Raw genomic sequence first — 22,807 nt, 5'->3', positions numbered from 1 at the left:
TACACAGCCATTTTTACTGTAAACTGTAACCAGAACTGTATGCAGTTGTGGCCATCCCCAACACAAGGACATGGAAACGTTGGAGGAGACCACGAAGTTGATAAGGGGACTGGGGCACCTCCCCTGTGAAGACAGGCTGAGAAAATTGGGGCCGTTCAGCCTGGAGAAGAAAAAGGTCGTGTGAAGACCTCAGAGCACCTTCCAGGATCTGAATGGGGCTACAGGAAAGCCAGAGAGGGACTCTTCATCAGGAACTGTAGCGACAGGGTGAGATGCAAATTGAAAGAGGGCAAACTTAGGTTAGATATTAGGGAGAAAATCTTCCCTGTGAGGGTGGTGAGACACTGGAACAAGGTGCCCAGGGAGGTTGTGGATGTCCCAACCCTGGCAGTGCTCAAAGCCAGGTTGGATAAGGCCTTGAGCACCTGGTCTAGTGGGAGGTGTCCCTGCCCATGGCAGGGGAGGTGGGGAGTAGATTGTCCTTAAGGTCCATTCTAATCCCGTAATATTCTATGACTCTATAAAAAGTGATACAAAATCCTGAAACAACCTTTATTTAATGTAGTATTATTGGCATGTTAGTGCTACGGATATTCATCTTGAGAGGACTGATTCATGTAGCACAGCACAGCAAGGAGAAGTGGAGTCATTGAGCCCTTGGTGCTTCAGATCCTCATTTAACATGAAACTCTCTTCCTCCCTCTTGGGTTGAAGTGGATGCCAAAATTATCATCAAGGGTTTCTTCAACCTCCTGTTCCTGCATGTTCAATATAATTCTTTAAAAGAACATTGCCTTTTGATGCTGTGGAACACAAGTTTCAGTACAGAACAGATTAAAGAAATACAAGTCAGAGGAGCCACACAGCCATTTGTACTGTAAACATTTTCTTTCTCCCTTCAACGTCAGATCATAACTGAATTTGGAACTAGTCCTCCATTCAGAAAAAAACCCCAAACCTCTATCACCACCACTGTTATAACCAATAAAAGTACTCCCCCCTGAACACACACTAGGCAAGCAGCTGTATTACAGACCAACTTCAGCTGCACCTGAAATACCACAACAAATTGGATTCCCTGAAACCTGCCTGTTCTTCCAGGGAAACAGAACTCAATCAAGGTGGTAATTAAGGATACTGAAGCCTTAGGCTGTGCAGAGGATCACTCACATTTGAACCTGCATTGTCTCTTGCTATGACAAATACTGTTTCTGCAGCTAGAGAGGGATTTTGGCAAGGGGCAGTGGCTTCCCACTGACAGAGGGCAGGGATACATGTTACAAAGAAATTCTTCCCTGTGAAGGTGGGGAGGCCCTGGCACAGGGTGCCCAGCAAGCTGTGGCTGCCCATCCCTGGCAGTGTCCAAAGCCAGGTTGGACCGAGCTTGGAGCAACCTGATCTAGTGGAAGGTGTCCTTGCCCATGGCAGGGGGTGGAATGGGATGGTTTTTCAGGTCCCTTCCAACCGAAACCATTCTATGATTCTACCCAACACAGCTCAGAAGACTTAGCTGCAGGTACAGCTCCTAATCTCATCACACATCAGCAAATCCTTTGTTACTCTTGCATGACAGAAACATCTAGAGATCCCCTGGCCATGCAGATGGCTCTTAATCCTTCTTTTCCTAAAACAAGAACGAACTGATCTTTAGGGATATTCCAGAGACATCTCACGCAAGACAAGCCTTTCCAATAACTGCTCTGCATTTGTGATTTCAGTGCAGGCCATGTTCTTCAGGTATAAAGGGTAAGGTAAGAACTCAGATCTCACAAAGGGGACAGAATAAAGCCAGCCTTTATCCCTGCAGACCATACAGAATCAAGTCCTGAGAAAACCGTGTACATGGGAGAGTGAAAGCACGCGCCCTGCTGAGCGTAGCCTTGCTGCTGTCAGAGGAAGGATGCCTTCTCAAGCACTGCAGATTCCTCCAGTTCCCTTAGTGCTAGGTTTACAAGATTCTATTGCAGGAAATATTGTCACTTAGAAACCAGTATCCAGTGTCTCAGTCAGGAAAACACTTCAGGTGATATGGACGAGTAGCAGAAGACAGACTGAGGCAAAAGCTGCTCAGGCCTACCACATCTGACACAGTCGGAACACCAGCCAAGGGCATCTTGCTTTTACAGTAACCTGCTCTGAAGATGGCTCTTGTCTGAAAGAAGCCTATTTGCTGCATTCTTCAGTTCAAAGCGTCTCCTTTCCAGCAGCATCCAAGATCCCTTTCTTTTACCTGTCCCCATCCTTCTACATACACCCAGTTGGACCCTTCTCTCACTTCGACTTGATATTCTGAACAGGGTGGTCTCTGTGCCCACATGTCAGTCCATTAGGTGTGAGCAGTCAACTCTAAAAATAAAAACCATTTCTTCTGAAGTTTTCACCATGCAAGTACTTCAGGGAGGCAGCTGCAGCTGGCATCAGATTGCAACTCCAGTTTTTTGAATTACTTCTTCCATGCGCTGGTACCAAGGCTGAATGTTGGTGTGAACCATCATGTCATCAAAGGCTTCCAGCCCTTCCATGACCCGGAGGACCCCGTACACTGCCTGTGCAGAGCAGAGAGGTCAGAACAACACTGAAAAAGCACTGGAGAATGGCTTACAACAAGTGCCTCAATAGCCAAGCCAGTACAGCTCTTCCCATCTTGCCATCTGATTAGCAAGGAAGAGTGAATGGCAGAAAGGTAATTAAGAATATGCATGTTTTTCCATGAGGAAACAGTAAGGAAGGATCAGGATCTATGTGCAGTTTTGGGGAAATCCCCACCATGTGGGACCTGTATTACTGGACAAAAGACAATGTATCTCATGTAGCTCTACTTCTCTGCCTGTACTTGTATTAACCATTTCACAGAGATGAGCACCAGGATAATTTGTGATCCACTTGACAATAACTGCAGGGATGAAGCCCTTACCAGGTCAGCGAGGTTTGGCTGGTTCCCGCCCATAAACAGTCGATTTTTGCCAACAGCTTTTACCCACTCGTTGGCTGCTTCATACAAATCTTCTCGGACATCATCTCGAAGCTGGTGTCTGGATAAAGAAAAGAATCGGTTTGAAGACATGAGTTTGTTTTTTTCTTTAACCTTCTATCACCTCTCACCTTATGGGCTGGTCTTGGCTTGCGAGTAAGGGCAGTATTTCAGAGCAAAGAGGCAGTCAGTAATTAAACAGTGGATGAGTAGAGGGGTTCAGTACTTCCAGTTAAAGAAGTATAGTTGTTACTCATACAGGATTAAATGGTTCTGTTTAAAACTCTGAGGTTCTGCCCTTTGAACACTGGGGTTCACAGTTGAGAAGGAACTATTTCTCCTCTTGTGTACTTGGTGCTTAGTGATACCAACCTTTTCTTCAGCCTCTTGCTAACGAAGAACATGGCAACAGCCCCCACGTATTTGGCAAAGAGACCTTCCAAGGTGCCAAACTTCCCCTCACGGACAATGTAATCGAAAGATGCCAAGGCTTCTTTGGGGGTGCGGTAAACATTGGGGGAGATGAGGTGAACAAGCCAATCATCTGCCCATTTCCTCCACTTCATTTCTTCCCTGCGAGCAGTCAAAAGAAAGTTTTCAGTGAATGAGGTAGAGAGAGAAGGGCTACAGGAGGCAGGATCACAGTTGCCTTAGCCAGAGATCCTTCCAAGGTGAAACACTCCTGCCCAGGTACTTTGGTGACCTCTCTGAAATGCACTCAGCATCGTTATCTTTGGCAAGGCTCCCCCAATCTCAAACTGAATTTAAGACTAAGATAGAGCATTAGCTTCTCCTCCCAATATGAGAAATAAAGCAGGAAGGGAAACTATCCCTCAATAGCATTCCTCTGTGGCACAAAGAAAGGCCAAGAAGGAAACTGGAGGCAGCTGAAGGCTGGTGCGACCATGGTGGTGGTAACTAGGCTGTCTAACAGCTTTGTTTTGAATTATCTAACAAACACAGCAAACCAGCTACTGAGGCTTGAAACACAAACAGGGGTGTGACAGGACTTGCCAGCCCTACTGGGATTTTACATCCACATCAACCCTGAGTATATATGGAGGGAGCTGTGACCCTACTTGGAGAGCCCAGAAACTGAAGAGCACTTACACTCTCACTTCTTTGACAGGATAGACTCTCTTTGTCTCCTTCTCATCCAGCATAAGCCAGTATTTATTCTCATACTCAAGCACCTCCTTGCCTTGCTCAGTCATGGTTTTAACAGGTGGATAAAATGACACGATTTCTTCTAAGCTATTCCTCCTGTGAAAAGAAATACAGTTAGCACTGATTGGGCTGCTACAAAAAAGTAGCAAGAGCAAAGGACAGATTGAAAGATACACACTCTAAAATGTATTATTCTAAAAGTAAGTGCACAATGTTCCAGATTCTATTTGGGAAAAAAAAAAAAAAAAAAAAAAAAAAGAAGAGACTGGAACAGCTACTTGCAAATAACTATTATTAGTGCACATACCTTTGTCTGTGACAGAACAGAAATTTCTGCAGGCATAAAACTTCCTACCATGCTCAAGTAGACCTAAAGGACAGGCCATAGGCACAACAATTCCATTTCATTCTAGATGTTATAACTGGCTAATTGTAAGCTCAGTTCCAGGACTAATGCTAGTCCATGTTTAAGTAGGTTTTGTGCAAACAGAATCTCACAGATGAAAGAGTACTTCTGAAAGGTACTGATGCTTTACATCACACACATCACAACGTATATAGGCACCACCCACATTATCACAGCCAGGCTCAGGTCTCCCAGAGCTTCAGAGCCTGAGGTCAGCAAGAGACTTACGGCCAATTCAGAGTCTTCTCTACTTAACCTGGGCCCTCCACATTCAACTCTTCTCTCATCACCCTGTTTTCTTACCTGGAAATAAGATAGGTCTTTATTGCACTGATTATCACCGAGGAGTCATTCAATTGCTGAAAAACAGGATTAAAACAACCTTTTAAAAGAAGCTGGTTAAATTGAAAAAGAAATTTTTCAAAACCTTTTCCCCTGCATGCTGAGGCTCCAAGTTAGGGAGACTTACCAGAGGGCTCCCAGCATTGGCTAGCAGGATGGGCACCTTTCTGTAGGAAGAGAATTTGATCTCTTTCCTCATGATCGGGTTTACTTCCACAATTTCATAGGGCAGTCCATGATAATCAAGAAAAGCTCGGACTTTGCTGCAGAAAGGACACGTTTTATACTGGTAGAGGGTGAGCTGCAGGCTCCCTGCAGGCAGCTGGGGAAAAAAGAGAACAGAAGACTCCATTTTCTGCTAAAAACATAAACATTACCTTCCTTCCACCCTTATTTTTGTCATGAAGTCATAGTCACTGACATTCAGTTTCAACATCTGATCATGAGCATATCTTAGCTATCAGATGCTTTCTTCAAATGGCATCAAATATTTAAATATTCACCATCCATTGGGACCAATAACCTGTTTCTCTAATCATCTATTTAATGTGCTGGAAACTCCTATTCACAGCCAGGAAAAAAAAAAAAGTTAAATCCAGACAGTTTACCCCTTTACAGTTTCTACTCTGTAAAACAGAGTTCGATAGAAAACCAAAACCATTTGCAACAGTATTTAAATAAACACAAATAAAGCCTTTACAAGCTAATCCCTCCTCCACAACAGCCTCTGTTGAGGCCACAAGGTGGGGAAAGCAGAGTTTGCATTTGATTTTTTAGGCACGTGTCTGCCCAACTTCACACTCCTGGGATCAACCAACCTGGGCACAACTGGGACAAGGCAGGGAGAGCCCAGGGCCAGCAGGACATCAGTTAAGGGATGTTTTGCAAAGCTACACCTCTGCAGCCTGACAGGCCGTGCCAACCACTCCTCGCACATTAGAGAACAAATGCAGCCACCCCGCTTTGTTTCTCGTTTACAATTTGCTAGGTTACACAACCCTGCGCGGGTGCTGCAAAAAAGCAACAACAGAAAAGGCTCCACATCCTCAGCAAGCCCTCACTGACAGCCTTTCCTTAGAGCTCCTCAAGGAATGCTCTGCCATGGGCCTCCCAGACAATTTTAAGCTCTTCTCTCACTCAAACCGGGGCGGAAGAAGCCGCTCGGTCCGCAGGGAACCGCTGTTCCCGGGGGCTCGCAGCCGCCGCGGCGGGGCCCCCGCAGGCCTCGGGGAGGGCACGGCGGGGATCAGGGGGAGCCGCTCCCGGCGTTACCTCAGCGGCCGAGTGCTCCCGCAGGCGCTGCCGCGCCGCCAGGCACAGCCCGGCGCTGCCGCCCAGCGCGAATGCAGCGCCCAGCACCAGGCGGCCGCTGCCCTTGCTGCCTCCCCGTCCCGCCGCGGCGCCGAAGGCTCGTCTCGGGGCCCACAGCCGCCAGGCTGGCGGCAACAGAAGTGCTCCGACCCGCCAGACTCGGCCGGCACCCGCCATCTTCGGCTGAGGGCGGGCGGAGAGCAGCCGCTCCGCCCCGGGCACGGCGGCACCGCCCCGGCACGGCCCCGGCTCCGGCTCCGGGCATGGCGGTACCGCGCCCCGCTGAGGGCAGACCCCACACGGGACACCCAACAAGGGGCGGACCCGCTGCCCTGTAATGATCAAATCTGAGAACGCACCAAAGTCTAAAGTGGGAATAAAATAATCAGTTGAAAGGGTGAGGGAGCTGGGCCTGTTCAGTCTCGAGAAAAGGCAGCTGAGAGGGGACTTCATCGATGTCTGTCAGTGTCCGCAGAGAGGGGGCAGAGAATGGGTCCGGCTCTGCTCCGTGGTGGCGAGCAATAGAACAAGAGGAACGGGCAGGAACTGATGCACAGAATGTTCCACCAGAACATAAGGAAAAACTTCTTTCCTGTGCTGTGACCGAGCCCTGAACAGGTTGCCCAGAGAGGGTGTGGGGTCTTCCTTGTTGGAGATATTCCAGAACCGTCTGGATGCAATCCTGTGCCATGTGTGCTGGGATGACCCTGCTTGAGCAGGAAGGTGAGACCAGATGGCCCACTGTGATCCCTTCCAACCTCACCCCTTCTGGGATTCTGCGGTTCTCTGCCCGATGGAGCTGTGGATTCTGACCAGCACATACCCGCAGTGCAAGTGTATGTCTCCACACTGAAAGCCATCATCTGTTTTATTAACGTGTGGCTATGTCTATTAATTACACTCATATTCAATTCCCCTACTTGGGGTGCAACACGAGCCTGACACTGCAGTGCAGCAGGGTTATTACTCACAGAAAGAAGAGGTGGCTGCAATGTTAAATGAGGACATGACCTTTTCTTTCGTCTTTGTCCCAAATACCCACTTAATAACGGAGTCCTTGATCTCAGGAGCACTGCTTGAATCAATGCTCTAATTGTGAGTTATTTTCATCACAGTGACTTCTCTCTCAGGGATGAAAACACCACACAGCGATGAGATCTCCTCAAGGTGACTGAGGTACGGCTGATACCGGGCCAAAGACGGGGAAGGACAAAGTGAATCATGCTTGTTCCTTTAGGGAAGGAGTGTGAAGGTGACCTGAAGCTGGTTCAAGCCACTTAGCGGACAAAGCAGAGCTGATGACAGGGAAGGAGTTGGGAGTTCAGCAGCAAAGCCCTCGCTGGGACGGGATGGCCCGCACGGGCAGGATGCAGATTTATCCATACGGAGCATCACTTGTGTTGGGAAAGAAGCGCTTAGTGCTGATGGCGGCCCCTAAGCGGGGGAGTCTGGGAGGGCCTGAGGACATCTGGGGAGGGCAAGGACATAGGCAGTCACGCCGGGCAGGCGTTCGGGAAAAATCCGCGAGGAACGGGGAACGCGGCACCGCCCCCTGCCCACCGCTGCTCGCCGCGCCCGCCCGCGCGCCTCCCGTCCCGCGCCCTCCGCGTTAACCACGGGGTTCACTGCAGCGCCGGCCGGCGTGACGCGCGCGGCGCCTCGCCGTCCCATTGGCTGGAGGCCCCGCGCGTGCACGGGCTCGCCGTGCGGGCGGCGCCGAGACGCGGGCGGGCGCGGCGGGATGTCGGGGCCCAACGGGGACCCGCAGGTGCTGGGCGGCGGCACCGGCGGCGAGGGCGGGGACACCTTCGAGGAGGAAGGTGCGTGGGGGAGAGCGGGGGGAAAGGATCCCGCGGGACAGGATGGGCTGGCCTGGCCTGGTCCCCCGGGCTGCGGATGGCAGAGCGCAGGTGTGTCCGTATGTGTCCAGATGCTGTGCCGGGAGCACTGCTCAGCGCCGGCGAGGCACCCGCTGCACGGCGGTGGGGCTGAGGGGCTGCAGCATTTGATTCCCACCCTGCCACGGGGCACCGAGCTCCTCTGTGTTGCCCTGGGGTGGATTTTTTTTTTTTCTTGTGAAAAAATTATTTTGTGCCTTTGCTGGTGTACGGGGTGGGGATGCCGGAGAGGAAGGAGGATGTTCAGGTTTCGAAACCACAGGGCAGATCACGCGGGCAGATCTGGGAATAGTCATGCAGGGAAAAAGGGAATTTAATGCAGTAGCTTGGCAAATTCCACTTCAGGGCATTTCTGCAGTGCCTGGGTATGAAGTTTCCGATACTGCCCTGTCCAGTTAGAACCGGCCCATGGAGAAAGTGAGACAACAGCAGAGCAGTAGTGCGGACGTAGAGGTCACTCTTAGAACTGGAACTTTTTCAGAGTGAGCACTTTGCTACTCTTCTGTTGAAAATGGTGGAGTTGGGTTCTGCTGTTTCCCAAAACATTCAGTTTCCCAGATGTGACCCACACAGGTGATTTTAGGAGTTGTGTCTGGGATCTACCTGCAGTGACAGGACAGTAATTTCTGCCCTGAAACACCCCAAGCGCGTTCACTGCTTTGCTTCTCACAGTGATTCGCATTTCACATTTTTTGAAGAGCTAAGACACACTGGATATGATGGAGGAAGTCACTAAATTTGATCTAGATCCTAACTAAGTGGGTTGTTCAGCTTCTTAACTGGGCTTTGTGTGCAGTAGCTGATCATAAAGGGCTGCAGCTGTTCCCTGGTCTAGTGGAGCTGAGGCTGTGGATCTCTTCCTTCATCTCAAGTGGGAAACCTGATTTTTGTCAACTGTTCTTGTAAGAATGTAGAGGAGCTAATGCAATTGCCATACTCCTGCTCAATGTTTCTAATAGGGATGTGGTTAGGTTTCCACAAAAATCCACCAAGCTCACAAATAACAGAAAACAAATAAAAGGTTTTTACAGCTTTTTTTTTAAATGGTTAATTTTTTTTTCATTTCCCAAAGCTGCACAAATTACGTAACCTTCATTTGAGCTTTAGGCATTGAGAAAATTACGCTTCTGCTGTGATTACAGACTTCTTGCCAAGCTGATGAATGTCCCTTGCCAGAAGTAGTTACCATGTCTGCTTGGGATTTGCTCACCATTTCACTGGAATAGGGTGTTATCAAATTGAAGAGGTAATCACATACCTTGAAAAATGCTGATAGTTTGAAAAATACTGATAACTGCCACCTTTTTGGAAAGGATGTGTTTGTAGGATTGATTTTTAAGTGCAGGAACACCATCAGTGCTCTTGCTCATAATGCCACTTCTGTGTAATACCTGCAAGGCCAAACTTTTATTAATGAGCTCAAATGCAACATTACACAGTTCTCCAAAGAATTAAAGGCTGCAACACTCTGAACGGCTCCAACGTGGTTATAAGAAAAGGAGGACAATTATTTTTTTATAATGAAACTTCTTAGGTATTAATAATGCAAATGACTGCACTGTTTAAATATTCACAGTTCTTTTAAAGCTGCTGGAAATGGCAGTGCCTGGACCTGGTATGCTGGGGCACCAGGACACCCTGGCAGATAGGGGCAGAGCTGGGCTGGGGGATTTCAGCACAGCCTGACCCCCATAGGGTACCCAGAGCACATCCTCATCCTCCCTCCTCTCTCCGTGTCCTTCAGCTCAGCCCAGTGTTCCAGGCACTGTGTGTATCACACTGGGCTCAGAGCAGCTGGGTGGAGAAGAGCCCCAGCCTGTGAGGTGTGGGCTTGTCCCACCCACACAGGCATCCTTCCCTGTCCTGCAGCCCATGATCCTCACAAACATCAGGCCACAGGTCACAGCTCCACCTCTGCCTTCCTGCACTCACCCAGCTGTGTGGCTTCAGAAAGGAACATGGCACTGCCTCCATCTGGGGTCTCCTGCAGCCTCCCAGGGTTCCTGGATAACCTCAGCAGTTTCTCTTGTCCGTTTTTTCAGTTTGGGTTTTTGTTATTGAAGATTGTGTGAGTATTACTTGGAGCAATCCAAAGGCAAGTGTTTCATGCAGTAGCACAGCACTCTTCAGCTGAGTAACAGTGCTAACACACACCACTGTGAAATGCCATTGTACTGAGCCAAACTGCTGCACTTGCAACAACGCTGTGAATAAGAAACTGTACCTAGAGAACCAGGACCATCTGCTGAGGTTTAATCTGAAGTACCCAAACCCTTAATAGAGCATGAAAATCCTGTGGTTGAACTCAGTGCCCAACACTTACCTTCTTATGGAAATAATGATGCCACTACCAGCACCTTTGAGCTCATCCCCTCCTCCTGCCACAGCCATGATGGTTGCACTGTTATGGCAGCCTGACTCCAGCCAGGCCCTAGTGAAGCACATCCCAGCTTGAAAGCCTCATCCAGGTAATTCACAGAAAATAAACACTGCAACATGCTGACAAAATGCCTATACTGTCACCAAAGATGATTCCAAAGGCAGCTAAAAAGGCTGACTTGTCTTTGGGATTTATCTGGTAATGTTGCAGTCAGCACTCGGCCTATGGCTGGCTGTTTGTGTGTGAGATCCGAGGCTGTCAGATGTGCCCACAGTGGGTTTGGTTTGCCCAGGTACCTTGCCTTACATCTTATTACCAGTGCTTCAGCTTCCCATTGGCCTCATTTGATCAGGGAACACAGCACATGCAGCATTCAGTTGCATTTTACTTCACCCACCCAGGGGCAAATAAGGCACAGCCAAAATGCTGTGGGCATGTTTTGCCAGAGCTCTCGCTGCCTGCTCTGACTGCAGTGACAATATACTTACATTGTTCAGTCTCTCATTTCCCTTGCTTTTAGAATATGCAGCAATAAACTCCATGCTGGACCAGATCAATTCCTGCTTGGATCACCTGGAGGAGAAGAATGATCACCTACACATCTGCTTGAAGGAACTGCTGGAGTCCAACCGCCAGACCCGGCTGGAGTTCCAGCAGCAGAGCAAGCAGCTGAACACGGGAGCTGATGTGCAGGGATCCCAGCCTCCTACCTAGAGTCCACATTCTCAGCTGGTGTTGCTAAGGGGACAGTTATGGGTCACCAATTTAACGTAAAACTCGAATAGCAGAGGTGCCTCGTGTCTGTTACTTGTTCCTTTCTGTGTTTGTATCCTGCCATTCACCTCCATGTTCTGTTCTCCTTTAGCTGTTGAGACAGGTGCAGAAGCACAAGGGTGGGTGTAGGAGAGCTGGTTCTTTCTGCTCCCCAACATGAGCCTGGTACTCACGCTTGGTTAAGCTGGCTGTAGGAAATCTGAGGCCATGCAGGTAGTTTGCAGGCAGGCCCTCTTCATAAAGTGGAAAAATTATCTCTGCTCTCTTTTCCTTAAATCCACGCAAGGAGTATTATGGCTCTAGCTCCTTCTCTCAGAAAGCACAGTATAGACAGCGGCTGTCCTGACTCCAGGCTTGTCCCTAAGTATAACTCTGGTGACAGCCTTGGAAAGGGAGGGCCTAGGCCAGCTGCTGCCTTGAAGCTACGGCTTCTCCCTTAGTCACATTAACTGAAATACTGGCACATGGTTCCAGATCACTGGACACTTCCACTCCATTCCAAGCAGATAAGACAAGCTACCAGTGTGATATTTCTGACCACTGTAACTGGGAGCTGCCCCACTCCTTCAGCTGCCATGAAGGACTGAGGTGTGGAGAGAGGCAGAGCAGCCTGGTTAGCCCCCACCAACAGCATCTGCAATAGAGAGCAGAGCCCTCCGTGTACATTCTGACAAGGCACGAGAGGTCTGGTCTGTAACTTGTGATCTTGTCAGTATGTCCTAGAGCCAGCACTTTTGAAGCAAGTCTTACTGTTCTACTTATGTAGAGTTAAAGGAGTTTTTTGGAAAGCTAAAGAGGTTATTGAAAAGAAATCTGTTTTATTAAAATCAGTTTGAAACAAAATTTGTTCCTGAGAGTCTCCACTATGAGAACAGATTGGATTTAAGCCTTGTAGTATTAACAAAGGACCAAGGTGCATGTTCTTGCCTAGCTTAGGACTTTTCCAAGACTGCTTGTCCAACAGTGTGTGTCTTTGAAAGGAAAGTGTTCTGAGAAGCAGAATTTGGCAGAGTCTCCCAAGAGAAAAACATTTTCTCTGCGTGGAAAGGAAATGAACTACAAAGAATTCTTAAGTTTGCATCCATCACTCCGTGAAGTCTGTCCCCTGTGGAAATCCCATTACCATCTTCTTTCAGGTTCAACAATCCAAGCCTCAGTCTTGCCACATAATTGCTGTATCCCAACTGTACAAGTAATAACCAACACTATCCTGTATTAGACACGCTAAAGCCAGGCTTATTTATTCTTAAAATAAAAACAGCAGGAAAGTTGAAGGTTTTGCTCTATTAAAAGACTCAGAAAATAAACATTTCCAGCAAGTATCATATGTAAAGGGCTCTCCTTTAAGGCCACTCTATCTGGGTTTGCGCCTGGAAGAGCGTCTGCACCCAGCAGAGGTGAGACCGGCTGTCTCACCTTTGGCGAGGGAGGAAAGCTCTGCTCCTGCCTCCTGGCCTGCATCTGCTGCCTCGTTCTGTCCTAAGCCTCCTCCATTCCCTGGATCCTGGTGGTCATCTGTGCCTGCCCTCTGCCTGGCTGTGTTGGCTTCTTCCTCATGTCCCAATGACTCCCCTGCGGTGTGGCTCTCCTCAGAGGACTGGCAGTCAGCACTAGTGGCAGTGGACTTGCTCTCTTCCTGTAGACTTTCTTCTTCTACAACCATGATACCACACACATCGTCAGTCACACTGGCCAGGCTCTTGCCCTCTGGCCCAGAGGTGGCCAGCTCACCCTTACCCTCCAGAGACCTTGAAGTTTGTTCTTGCAGGGCTGACAGCTCTGTGCCCTCCTTATCTATCCCACGATCATCATTCATCTTGCTGGTAGGTGCTGTTGTAGCAAGAGACTGTTTTGGATCATCCAGCAATTGGGAGCTGGAGCCCTGGGAATGCAAAGGAGCCTCGGGGTAGGCAGTTGTGGCACGATGCCTCGATGCCTTGTATCTCTACAAATACAAACAAACCAACATGAGAGAAGCCCAGCTCAGCTCCTGTCACTGCAGCAAAGCAGCAGCTGGTCCAGGAACACCTGTACAAAAACAGTGGTGAGTGGCCAGGGCACAAGTGATCTCAGCAGCTCCTGGCCTGGCTGCTGAGGCTCTCAACAGAGAAGGGTCAGCTCCTGTGAGGAAAAGTGGTATTAAAAACTGAAGTCCCTCTCGCATTACTTAATGCTGAGCGAGTGCATGGCAGACCTGTGGTTCCTGAGACAGAAATTGTGATCTGGCAACTGTTAATCTCAGTCAGACTCAGGACTCTGTAGATACAACAGTGCAAGTGACAGCTTCACTTCAGCTACTGCCAGGACATGTACCCTGGGCACGTGAGGCTCTGCACAGCCCTTAGTTACTGGTGTGATTTAATGTTTATCAGTCAAAGCAAGGCTTAAGTTGAAAGCTTAGTATTTCTTCACTCTGTTGATACAATCTGCACGGTCAGTTGAACTGTTGACAGGAAGCCTACGATATCAATTATATCTCATTACAAGTCACTGAGGTTTTCCACAGAATAAAGGTAAGCATATCATCAATAAAATGACTCATTTGCACTCACTATCATGATGAACCAGTAGAGGTCTGTAAAGAGATTACATTTGCTACTAGGCATGTTGTAGACTGGATTTCAGGCAAACAACTCACTATAGCTAGCTAACACATAGCAGGAACACAGTCTTCAATGCCCAGACAGACCACGACCTAAAGGAACAAACTGAAGTTCACTCTTTTCCGCAGCAGTTCCCTCCATCATCAACTCCCTTTCAGCTGCTTGCTGAAGGGTTCCTTGAACTGGCACTAGCATTACACCTGACAATTTAAGGAAACAATTTCAAGCGCAATGGCTTTCACCAGTCTGCAATGTGGAATTACAGCACATCTGACAGGCAGCTTTACATTGTAATTCAGTTTATCGCTGCAGGCTTGTTCTTCCTCTGTCCTCAAATCGTGGGACATGAACAATATCATAATCACATTGAAATTAGATCAGTCAAGTCATAATGTACCCAAACCAAAGCAGGTGCAGGCATGCAAATTGGTGTCCACAGTGATGCTGTGAACTGTCTCAACAGCACACAACTCTCTGCTGTGAAACCCTCTGCTGAGCTACTCTGCTGAGAATACCCCAGCAACTGACAGTTGCTCAGACTGTGACAACTCCAAGGCACCCAGGCAGCCAAGAATAATAGTCATCTGCCTGCAGATATGCAAGTCTGGACTCTTCTCATGAACTCCCCAGGTCACTGGCATGCATTTGAAGAGCATCTGATTTCACCTCTAAGTGGGCCAAAAGAGTGACATAATTGACTGCTGCTGCAGTTTTACTCTATGCTGATCTAAAACAAGCCAGGAAGACAGCAAGGCCAATTCCTTCATTCCTGAAATGACTAGCTGCAGGAGTGGGAGAGGATGAGCAACCGTGAAGGAACAGCTGTGGTCTCCTGCCATTCCAAATCCACTGCTCTGAGTGCTGGCAGAATTCTAAAGCACCCCACCCCTTCCGGGAGGCAGTGATGGCTGACTAGGAATAGTTTATTCTGTCTGAAGACTAGAAGAAAAACGTGAAGTTTGGGGAGTTTAGGGGTGTGTGTCTGTGTATGTGTGTTTGGGGGTTTCTTTAAACACTATTTAAAAAGGTGGTAGGGAAGCACAGGAGTTTTTGGGAGTAGACTGTGGGTGCAGGCAGAGGACAAGGTTGATGTGGGAGCCTCCCTCCTCGCCAAGGACAGGAAATAAATAGTGCTCTCCCATACAGGAGGGTCCAGGCAGTGGTCACGGGATAGGGCAGAGACAGTGCAAGCCCTGCATACCCTCCACAAGCACTGATCCAGGCCCCTCACCCCCTGGCAAGTCAACAAGGACAGAACAATGGAGGCAGATTCCAGGCCAGCCCAGTAGGAAAAGCTTTAGATACAAAAGCAGCAAGGGGCAATATGGCTTCTTTAGGTGGAGCCAGAAAAGCAAAGGAGCAGCATCAGTTGGCAGAGCTTTGTGCTAAGGAGTTTCTAGGAAAGGGTAGCAGACAGACAGACAGACTTCCTCTTGCAGGCTGACCCTGGGGACAAATGGACTCTCACCAGCTTGTAGATTCTATCACATAAAGAGTCTGTAATGTTAAATTTTCAGATTTCTAAGGTATCTGATTTTACCAGGCCTCTTTCTGGGTGAACACACCCACGGTTTTGGCTAAAGGAGCTGTTCCTGCAGTATCGCACCCGGAGATGCGTATGCACCAGCTTTCTTTACAAGGAACAGCCTCTCACTCTTGCTCTTTCCCATCTTGACTGACCTGTAATCTAACACAGAAGAGGCCTAGACTAAATGACAGACTCCACAGGTTCAGCAAACAGAGAAGACACTCTGAGGAAGATTCCCAGCCAGAAACGGGTAAAAAGATGACAGCAGCAGTAGCTGTGAAGCAGGACTAGACTGGTTTTAGATCTACAGGGGCCAAGGGAGACAAAGACAGAGCACACCAGGAGAAAGCTATGGCACAATGGACACCAAGGATGATGGAAATGAGCTGGAGACAAGACAGCTAACGTGGTGAATTCACTGGAGAGACACGCACGAGGGTAACAAATGCCAGGCCATGCAATCGCCAAAGGGTCTAACCTGAAAGTTCTCAAAATGCATCAGGGACTTGCAGTGTGCGAGCCGGGCAGCGGAGTCGCTATGGTAGAATTTGTGACACAGCCTGCAGAGGTAACCTGCGACGGGGACCAGAAAATCCAGGCCTGCGAAACGGGAGGGGAAGGGAAATCACAGATCACATTGAATGGAACTCAAATAATGAAAGCATGTTAAAAGAGAAGGGGGGGTGGGGGTAAAAAGGGAGAGGTTGAAAGCTTTGCTTCTGTTAATCGGGGATTTGCAAGATGACTTGCTGAATATCTCGTCTTACCATGGAATGGCTGTGGTTGATATTCAGAGAGAAATCTGGCTGCCAGAGCAAAGAAACTACACAGAGCGTTAAGGGGGGGAAAAGGGAGAAAAGAATACAATGGAAAACTACAGAGAACATGTGATCTAATGTAATGGGATCAAACCAAGCAGAAGACAGCAGGCGCGCAAGAAGAACACGCAGAGAACATTCACAGCATGAATCATTATTCCATCTGCCACACGATAGTGGAAGGTTACAGCGATATGGAAGATTGGTGTAAACAGAGCTCTCCTTGGGCACAAAACAGCCTCTGCAGAGCTGCCCTCCTCAAACACAAGTGGCCGTTAGGGGTTTGAAGTCAGTCGCTTACAGGGTGGGGACCAGACAGAGCCATCTGGAGGCACCACTGCCCACCAGGCCAGCAGCACGGCTGAGGAACTGCTCGGTACAGCGTGGGGGTTCTGAAGCGGAGGAAACATGCACAATTTGGGTCTAGCAGAGTTTGATACTGTCAGTGCTGCTCAGTATCTCTCTGCAAGCTGCATTTCTGTTGGAAAGCATTCCAATCAAAATGCTTTCTGAGTCCATCTTTCCAGAGCATCCCTCATTTGCTACCTACTTTCTTCAGTACTCCTGCCCTGCTTGTTCCATGTGCTACCTTAGAAACGTATCTGGTTCTCATCCTTCTTCAAAGCAAAAGGCAGTTGACAAACATCAATCACATCCTTATGTTTTATCACACAGTAATAAAGAAACATCCTGCTCTCAGGAGAGGTTCTTCTCCAGGCAGCAGTGACCTGCCCCCGTCCAATGCAGATGCTGGAGCACCATGGCCCAAGAAGTCATTATAGCAGTAGGTAGAGACCATCCTCTACTACAGATACAGCATGTGGCCAGAGAAGGCTCTGTGGCCCTTTGTGCTTAACTCTGCTTGCTTACCATAAGCTGTGTCTGGACAATACTTCTCACTTCCTTCACAATCCTCCAAAGACACTTCCTTCAGCCCAGTCTGGAAACCAAAAGAACATTAGTGCCTACTGTATCTATGCCAATTCCCAGGCTCTTGCACTTTTCTGGTAAGCTTGGGAGCAAAACAGAGGATTCACATACCAGAGACAGAGTTGCACAGCCTCTGGTCAGGGGCAGATGCAAACCCCAATGTCAGCAGATGACTTCATTACAAGGGTTAAAATCACCCCTTGCACTCCACACCTGAAGTAGCTTAGCCATGTACCTCCTTCTTGGTAACTGCTCTCTACTGGGAATATATTTATCAAGATAAACCTCTACACATTTGCTATCAGACCCAGCTACTGCTGGGCTGTTCAAAGAGACTGTCATACTGCTTTGTGCTCCTCAACAAGGCTAATGTCTGAAGACAGCAGAAGCTGTACAGCACAGCAGAAACACTTTCATGTATCCCACACAGTGCCTGACTCCCTTCTGCATCACCCTGTGCTCTGGAAGAACCCTAGAGTCCTCACCCTACTGCTGTGCAAGGTTGAGCAGATTCTTGAAAGCCTGAGCTCAACTAGCCAAGACCAATTAAGTCATAGGATCCCACAGCAGATTCTCAGATAGGTCATTCCTTCCTCTTTTGCATAGCATACCTGCTTGGCAGCAGAATCCTCATTCTCTGTCAGCACTACATCAGGGTCTTCCTCCTCACCAGGTCCTCCCTCCTCCTCCTCCTCTTCCTCATCATCATCTTCAAAACAGCCAACAGCATCCACAGTGATTAACTCCTCTGAATCTTCTGGGCTCCCCAACTCCTTCTCTCCTAGCCTAACCTGTAAGGTACAGAAAAGAAAGATTGGGTCAACTTTGCACTCACCATTTAACCAAGGAAGAGTCCAGGCTGAGGACAGAGTGTATGTGATGAGCAGAAGGGACTGCAAGAGAGGCATAAAGCTCTCTTGCTTCTAGACACATCCAACACCTTCTCCCTTTTTCACTCAACTTCTTTAAGTGCTAACAACCGAAGCTCAGCAAAAGATGAAAATTAAAACAGGCTTGGAAGAACTGCACATCTTCCTTTCAGCCCTGCAGTAGTCAGGGAAGCAAAAAGTTATCCTGCTCTACAGTGCAGCTGCCTCTATACCTGCACAGCTCTCCACCCAGGCAGTATTACCTCTTTGGCTTTCTGTTTGTGCTCAGGGGATTTCATATGCTCCACAAACTTGCGAGGGGTCTTGAAGTGGCGGCTGCAGACAGTGCAGAAAGGACGAAGTGAGCGTTTGGCCAGCTAAGGAAAGAGGGACAATTCCATAAGTCACAAGAGGCACTGCTTCGGAGGAATGCAGATGAATCTTGAAACAAAGTCAGCCCCACATCCTGGGAGACCACAAAGAAAACAGTCTTTTCAGCAGAAAGGACTCCCTAACTCTTATCCACCAAAAAGATGAAAAACATGCAGAGCAAAAACAAGTGTGTCTTAAAATAGATGTTCTGGCACTTCTTCCCTAAAAGTCAATAAATATGCTGGCCTGCCTAAAGTTTAGCTTGAAGAGGCTGCCCACCAATTCCTCCATTCAATTGATTAGGTCAGCATGATAAGCCATATTTCTGAAGAAAAGTCAAGAATTACACACTAGAGGTGCCTCAGGCCATACTGACACATCATGAGAACTGGAAGCTCCAACAATGCCAGAGGCAGGAGGCAGCACTGCAGAGCCCTTAGGGAGGGTGTTACTGGCAGAACTTTATGTGCATCTGTGTTGATTTTGCTCAGCCTAGTCTTTGGTAGTGGGGGGGCCACAGAGGTGGCTTCTGTGAGAAGCTGCTAGAAACTTCCACCATGTCTGGCAGAGCCAATCCCTGATGGCTCTGAAGATGGACATGCTGCTGGCCAAGGCTGGGCCAATTAGAGAGGATGGTAATGCCTCTGTGCTAATATATTTAAGAAGAAAATCAAAAAGTGAGTGACACAGTTTTTCTCTAGCTAGAGAAGAGGAGAAGGTGAGAACATGTGAGGGAAACAACATGGAGACACCAAGGTCAGTGAAGAAGGAGGGGGAGGAGGTGCTCCAGGCACCGGAGCAGAGATTCCTCTGCAGGCCATGGTGAGACCATGGTGGAGCAGCTGTGCCCGTGCAGCCCCTGGGGATCCCCGGGGGATGCAGAGATCCACCCGCAGCCCCTGGGGATCCACAGGGATGCAGAGATCCATCTGCAGCCCATGGGGGAGGTGCCTGCACCAGAGTGGATGGATGTCTGGAGGAGGGTGGGATCCAGTGGGAGACCTGGTGGAGAGAGGGTGCCCTGCTTCCAGGCTGGAGCAGCCTGGCTTTGGAGGACTGCACCCTGTGGAAGAGTGACCCACAGCACAGCAGTTTCAGGAGGAGTGTGTGTCTGTGGGAGGGACTCTCATGTTGCAGCAGTTTTGGGAAAACTGCTGCTTGTGAGAGTGGACCCATGCTGGAGAAGTTCATGGAGAACTGTCTCCCATGGGAGGGACCCCATGGTCTCCCAGGGGACCGACTCCTCTCCCTGAGCAGCGGAATAAAATCTTGGGTGATGAACTGACCAAACCCCCATGCCCTGTCTGCCTGTGCTGTTGGTAGGAAGGAGGAAGGGGCTGGGGGAAAAAGATATTTTAAGGGCTTATTTTAGTTCTCATTATCCTCCTCTGACTCTGTTAGTTATTTTGTACCTCTAAGTTGAGCCTGTTTTGCCCTTGGAGTGTTTTCTCCTGGTCCTTATCTCAAACTTTTGTTAATTTTTTTTTTCTCTCCTCTGCCCAGCTGTGGCAGGGGAGGGTGAGCGAGCAGCTTTCATGGGTGCCTGGCATTTGGCCAGTGTCAAAACACAACAGCATCCCTCCACTTCAGTCACTTTTCCTTTTCTGCTTGGGGAGCAGGATATGCTACACACTTCCACTTAATTCCCACACAAAAGGTCAGTGCAAAATGAAGTCCATGCTACAGCTGTTACCTTATGTTCCTGGGTCCTGCGATGTTTGATGAGGTCCCCTGTGAAATGCACCTGGCACGTGTTACACCACCGCTGCTGGGTCTCTCTGAAGCGACAACAGATAGAGCTGTAAGTCACACCTTTTTACATTCTCCATGGAATACTGTAGTTAGCAATCTGTCCCTGGCATTCTTTTCTTCACAATTCCTATCTTTACAGGCTCGGATTTATCTTCTCTCCTTCTCACCCATTTATAGGATGCTTTAGCTCATGCTGACAGAAGTGCACCTGATGAAACAGGTCTCTGATTTAATCTACTGTATTAAAAACTACACAGGTCAAAGTCAACTCTGGTATCCTTCAGCAAGATAGAAAGTTACCTGAAGAAGATTAAGGCCCTTGAAACCACAGGGGGTTTGTACCTTACCTAAAACTCAGAGGCAGCCTGGTGCAGTGAAGAATTTTAGAACCCATGTAGGGCCACAACTGAATTTTCTAGTGCAGACCAACACTTACCCATCTTTTTCTGCTAGCATCTTCTGCTGTTTCACCATGGGCAGTAGTGAAACAAAACAAACATTGCTCATGTGCTGAATCTCCCCAAGTCGCTGCTGGTGCTGAATTCCAGCCATGTGGGATTGGAAATTCTGAAAGAGAGGTTAGGAGAAAAATCCTTTTAAATGTATTCAAAACATAGAAAATAACAGGTATGAGCTCTACTTTCCTTTCTTTCGACTGCTGCTTAACAATGAAATATAAAAGCTTAAGAGCATGGCTGCCTGTGGATCCACCCACATTCTCTCTCTAGCAGGTTGCTTGCCAGCTCTCAGGAGAGGTTTATTTTATCTGCATGCTTGTCATCATTTCTTATGTTCCTTGTTCCTAAAGCATGAGGCCCTGCTAACAAGTCCCCTTGGCAGCCAGCCATCTAATTCCCATCTCTTGTCCACCTGTCAGACCTGTGCATTTTTACCTGCTGACTGCAGCAATTGGTTTTGCAGATGTAACAGTAGAATTTAAGGACCGATTCCGGGTTGGGATCAGCTGTGCCCACGTCGCAGCCCCAGTGCCCTGGTTTCAGAGCTGTTGTACTGATAGCTCTGCTCTCACTGCTCTGCTGAATGGTCACTTTCAGTGAACCTCCAGAGCTCAACATCTGCCAAAAGAAGGAGTTAACATTAAGTTCAATCTCTCAGTAGAAGACTCTAAAAATTACACCTGCTTTTTGTATGTCACCTAAGCTCTTTACCCTTTAGGAAAATGCACTTAAGCTTGAACCCACAGGAGGCTGATCAGAAGGACTCTCATACACACTCCTCCAAAAGCTGCTAAATCAGCAACCCCTGTGTTGTAGCACTGGCACTATTATCACAGATGGTTGTTTCTGCAGCCTCTGCAGCCATTGTATGATCCAGTCTCTGGGGACTGGAGCCACAAACAATTGTTGCTAAGGGATGCAATCGACTTGTGTTTCTCCACTGCAAAACTAAAGCCTACTCAGCACAACACCTGAATGAGTCAGGAACTCAGACATGGGCTGGATGAGATATTTGATCACATCCAATTATGGAAGACTGTCAAGTCTGGTTCACACCTGAGGTTAAATCTTTGTCTGCTCACAGCTTTACACAGCCTAAGGTCCTGATTTAACATCCAGCATGGGGGCCATGTATTTCATGCAAAAGACTCTCAGGTTGCATCTTTTAACACGACCTGCATCTTTTTACACTTGCTCTTCAGCAATATGAAAGATGTGTTTAGCTATGGCCCTCCATACATAGAGCTTTAATTAACTCTTTCAATTCAGCTTTCCATCTTTCCAGCTGAATACAGAAATCTTAACGAACACCCCATCCATAGGCAGCGGTGGGTAAGGAACAGGCCAGCAGAGGTACAAAAGCTGCAAGTCAGAGCAGACTGCGCACTAATTGCAGACGTATTATGCCTTATTGCCAGGGACAACAGCTTACAGCAGGAGACAGAGCTCCAGACATGGGTGCCAGCTGGTTCCCCGTGGCAACGGGCTTCTCCAGGATGGAGGGGGAGGTTGTATGTTCTGCACCACCCCTGCATAGAGCAGTGTCTGCTCACCTCAGGAGCCTTCGGTTCCTCAGAGAATTTCCTCTCTCTAGAGAGATCTTCAGCTGTGTACTCCTTTGCATTGTCTGTACCTAAGAAGGGAGAGTCCTTTTAGCAGCCTTAAATCAAAACAGCAATGACAGGAAAAACAAAGCAGCAGGTGAGTGAAGTCAGGGAGTTCTCCTAATAGCACTGTTGGCCGTAAGCCAGTTCACAAACCTTTCTCCTTAATAAAGATGGAAACATCCAATCATTTGCTTTTGGCAGGCAACAGATACTAGAGGACAGAGTTTGGATTTCGTTCCTAGATTTTATCCTCCTTTCCCCATCCCATACAACTGGAGGAAGAACACTTCTGTAGACCCATGGGACCTACAGGTGCAGTTCCAGCAAGGAGCACCCTGAAAGTTTAAATCACAGGCTTCAGCAACTCACCATCAGCTTGGACATGGGTGCACGAGACTCCTGCTTTCTTGCTGTCTGTGGCATCCTCTAATGCAGACTCCCCGGTCACACTTCAAGGATATCAAGAAAATAATCTTAACTACCATGTTACAGACAAGAGTTTCAAAAGGCACACCAAGGGACAGGCTAGGGTCTAACCTACCACAATCTCCACTAAATCCTCAAATGAATAAGCTACTGGAAGTGGCATTTCAGGCAAGAATTTGGCAGAAATAAATAAAA

At 48.2% G+C, this 22,807-nt stretch overlaps 3 protein-coding genes across 10 annotated transcripts in view; 1 reads left to right on the top strand and 2 right to left on the bottom strand.

Annotated features, from left to right (window-relative positions):
• Window positions 1-531: 531 nt before the first annotated feature.
• PTGES2 (prostaglandin E synthase 2) lies at window positions 532-6,408 on the bottom strand. The gene is made up of 7 exons (XM_069031875.1): window positions 6,159-6,408; window positions 5,014-5,208; window positions 4,848-4,903; window positions 4,082-4,234; window positions 3,344-3,544; window positions 2,915-3,032; window positions 532-2,546 (listed from the first exon to the last, which is right to left on the bottom strand). The coding sequence occupies exons 1-7, from the start codon at window positions 6,372-6,374 to the stop codon at window positions 2,418-2,420; spliced, it is 1,068 nt and encodes a 355-aa protein (XP_068887976.1). The 5' UTR covers window positions 6,375-6,408; the 3' UTR covers window positions 532-2,417.
• A 1,472-nt stretch (window positions 6,409-7,880) lies between these two features.
• On the top strand, window positions 7,881-12,523 carry BBLN (bublin coiled coil protein). The gene is made up of 2 exons (XM_069032158.1): window positions 7,881-8,017; window positions 10,996-12,523. The coding sequence occupies exons 1-2, from the start codon at window positions 7,939-7,941 to the stop codon at window positions 11,187-11,189; spliced, it is 273 nt and encodes a 90-aa protein (XP_068888259.1). The 5' UTR covers window positions 7,881-7,938; the 3' UTR covers window positions 11,190-12,523.
• CIZ1 (CDKN1A interacting zinc finger protein 1) overlaps window positions 12,463-22,807 on the bottom strand; it is a 27,298-nt gene continuing 16,953 nt past the window's right edge. For 4 of the 8 annotated variants that reach the window (XM_069032150.1, XM_069032154.1, XM_069032152.1 and 1 more), the window contains 10 exons: window positions 22,556-22,635; window positions 22,133-22,212; window positions 21,015-21,197; window positions 20,558-20,688; window positions 20,063-20,147; window positions 18,261-18,374; window positions 17,740-17,919; window positions 17,069-17,138; window positions 15,859-15,980; window positions 12,463-13,194 (listed from right to left, as the gene is read on the bottom strand). In XM_069032150.1, the coding sequence (XP_068888251.1) occupies window positions 12,604-13,194; window positions 15,859-15,980; window positions 17,069-17,138; window positions 17,740-17,919; window positions 18,261-18,374; window positions 20,063-20,147; window positions 20,558-20,688; window positions 21,015-21,197; window positions 22,133-22,212; window positions 22,556-22,635 (1,636 nt within the window). In that variant the 3' untranslated portion in view covers window positions 12,463-12,603. The remainder of the gene's footprint in view (window positions 13,195-15,858; window positions 15,981-17,068; window positions 17,139-17,739; window positions 17,920-18,260; window positions 18,375-20,062; window positions 20,148-20,557; window positions 20,689-21,014; window positions 21,198-22,132; window positions 22,213-22,555; window positions 22,636-22,807) is intronic. The other 4 variants (XM_069032153.1, XM_069032156.1, XM_069032157.1 and 1 more) reach the window with 4 other exon arrangements.

The sequence above is a fragment of the Aphelocoma coerulescens genome, chromosome 17, assembly GCF_041296385.1.
Source record: "Aphelocoma coerulescens isolate FSJ_1873_10779 chromosome 17, UR_Acoe_1.0, whole genome shotgun sequence".
In the NCBI taxonomy this organism is placed as follows: Eukaryota; Metazoa; Chordata; class Aves; order Passeriformes; family Corvidae; genus Aphelocoma; species Aphelocoma coerulescens.
This window is presented reverse-complemented; position numbering and strand designations above follow the sequence as displayed.

Bases quoted from the DNA above. Each gene is read 5' to 3' on its own strand.
- BBLN (XM_069032158.1), top strand. From the start codon at position 7,939: ATGTCGGGGCCCAACGGGGACCCGCAGGTGCTGGGCGGCGGCACCGGC. The intron at 8,018-10,995 runs GTGCGTGGGGGA...CCTTGCTTTTAG, and splicing joins GGACACCTTCGAGGAGGAAG to AATATGCAGCAATAAACTCC.
- PTGES2 (XM_069031875.1), bottom strand. From the start codon at position 6,374: ATGGCGGGTGCCGGCCGAGTCTGGCGGGTCGGAGCACTTCTGTTGCCG. The intron at 5,209-6,158 runs GTAACGCCGGGA...TTTTTTCCCCAG, and splicing joins GGGAGCACTCGGCCGCTGAG to CTGCCTGCAGGGAGCCTGCA. The intron at 3,545-4,081 runs GTAAGTGCTCTT...GACTGCTCGCAG, and splicing joins CCTGTCAAAGAAGTGAGAGT to GGAAGAAATGAAGTGGAGGA.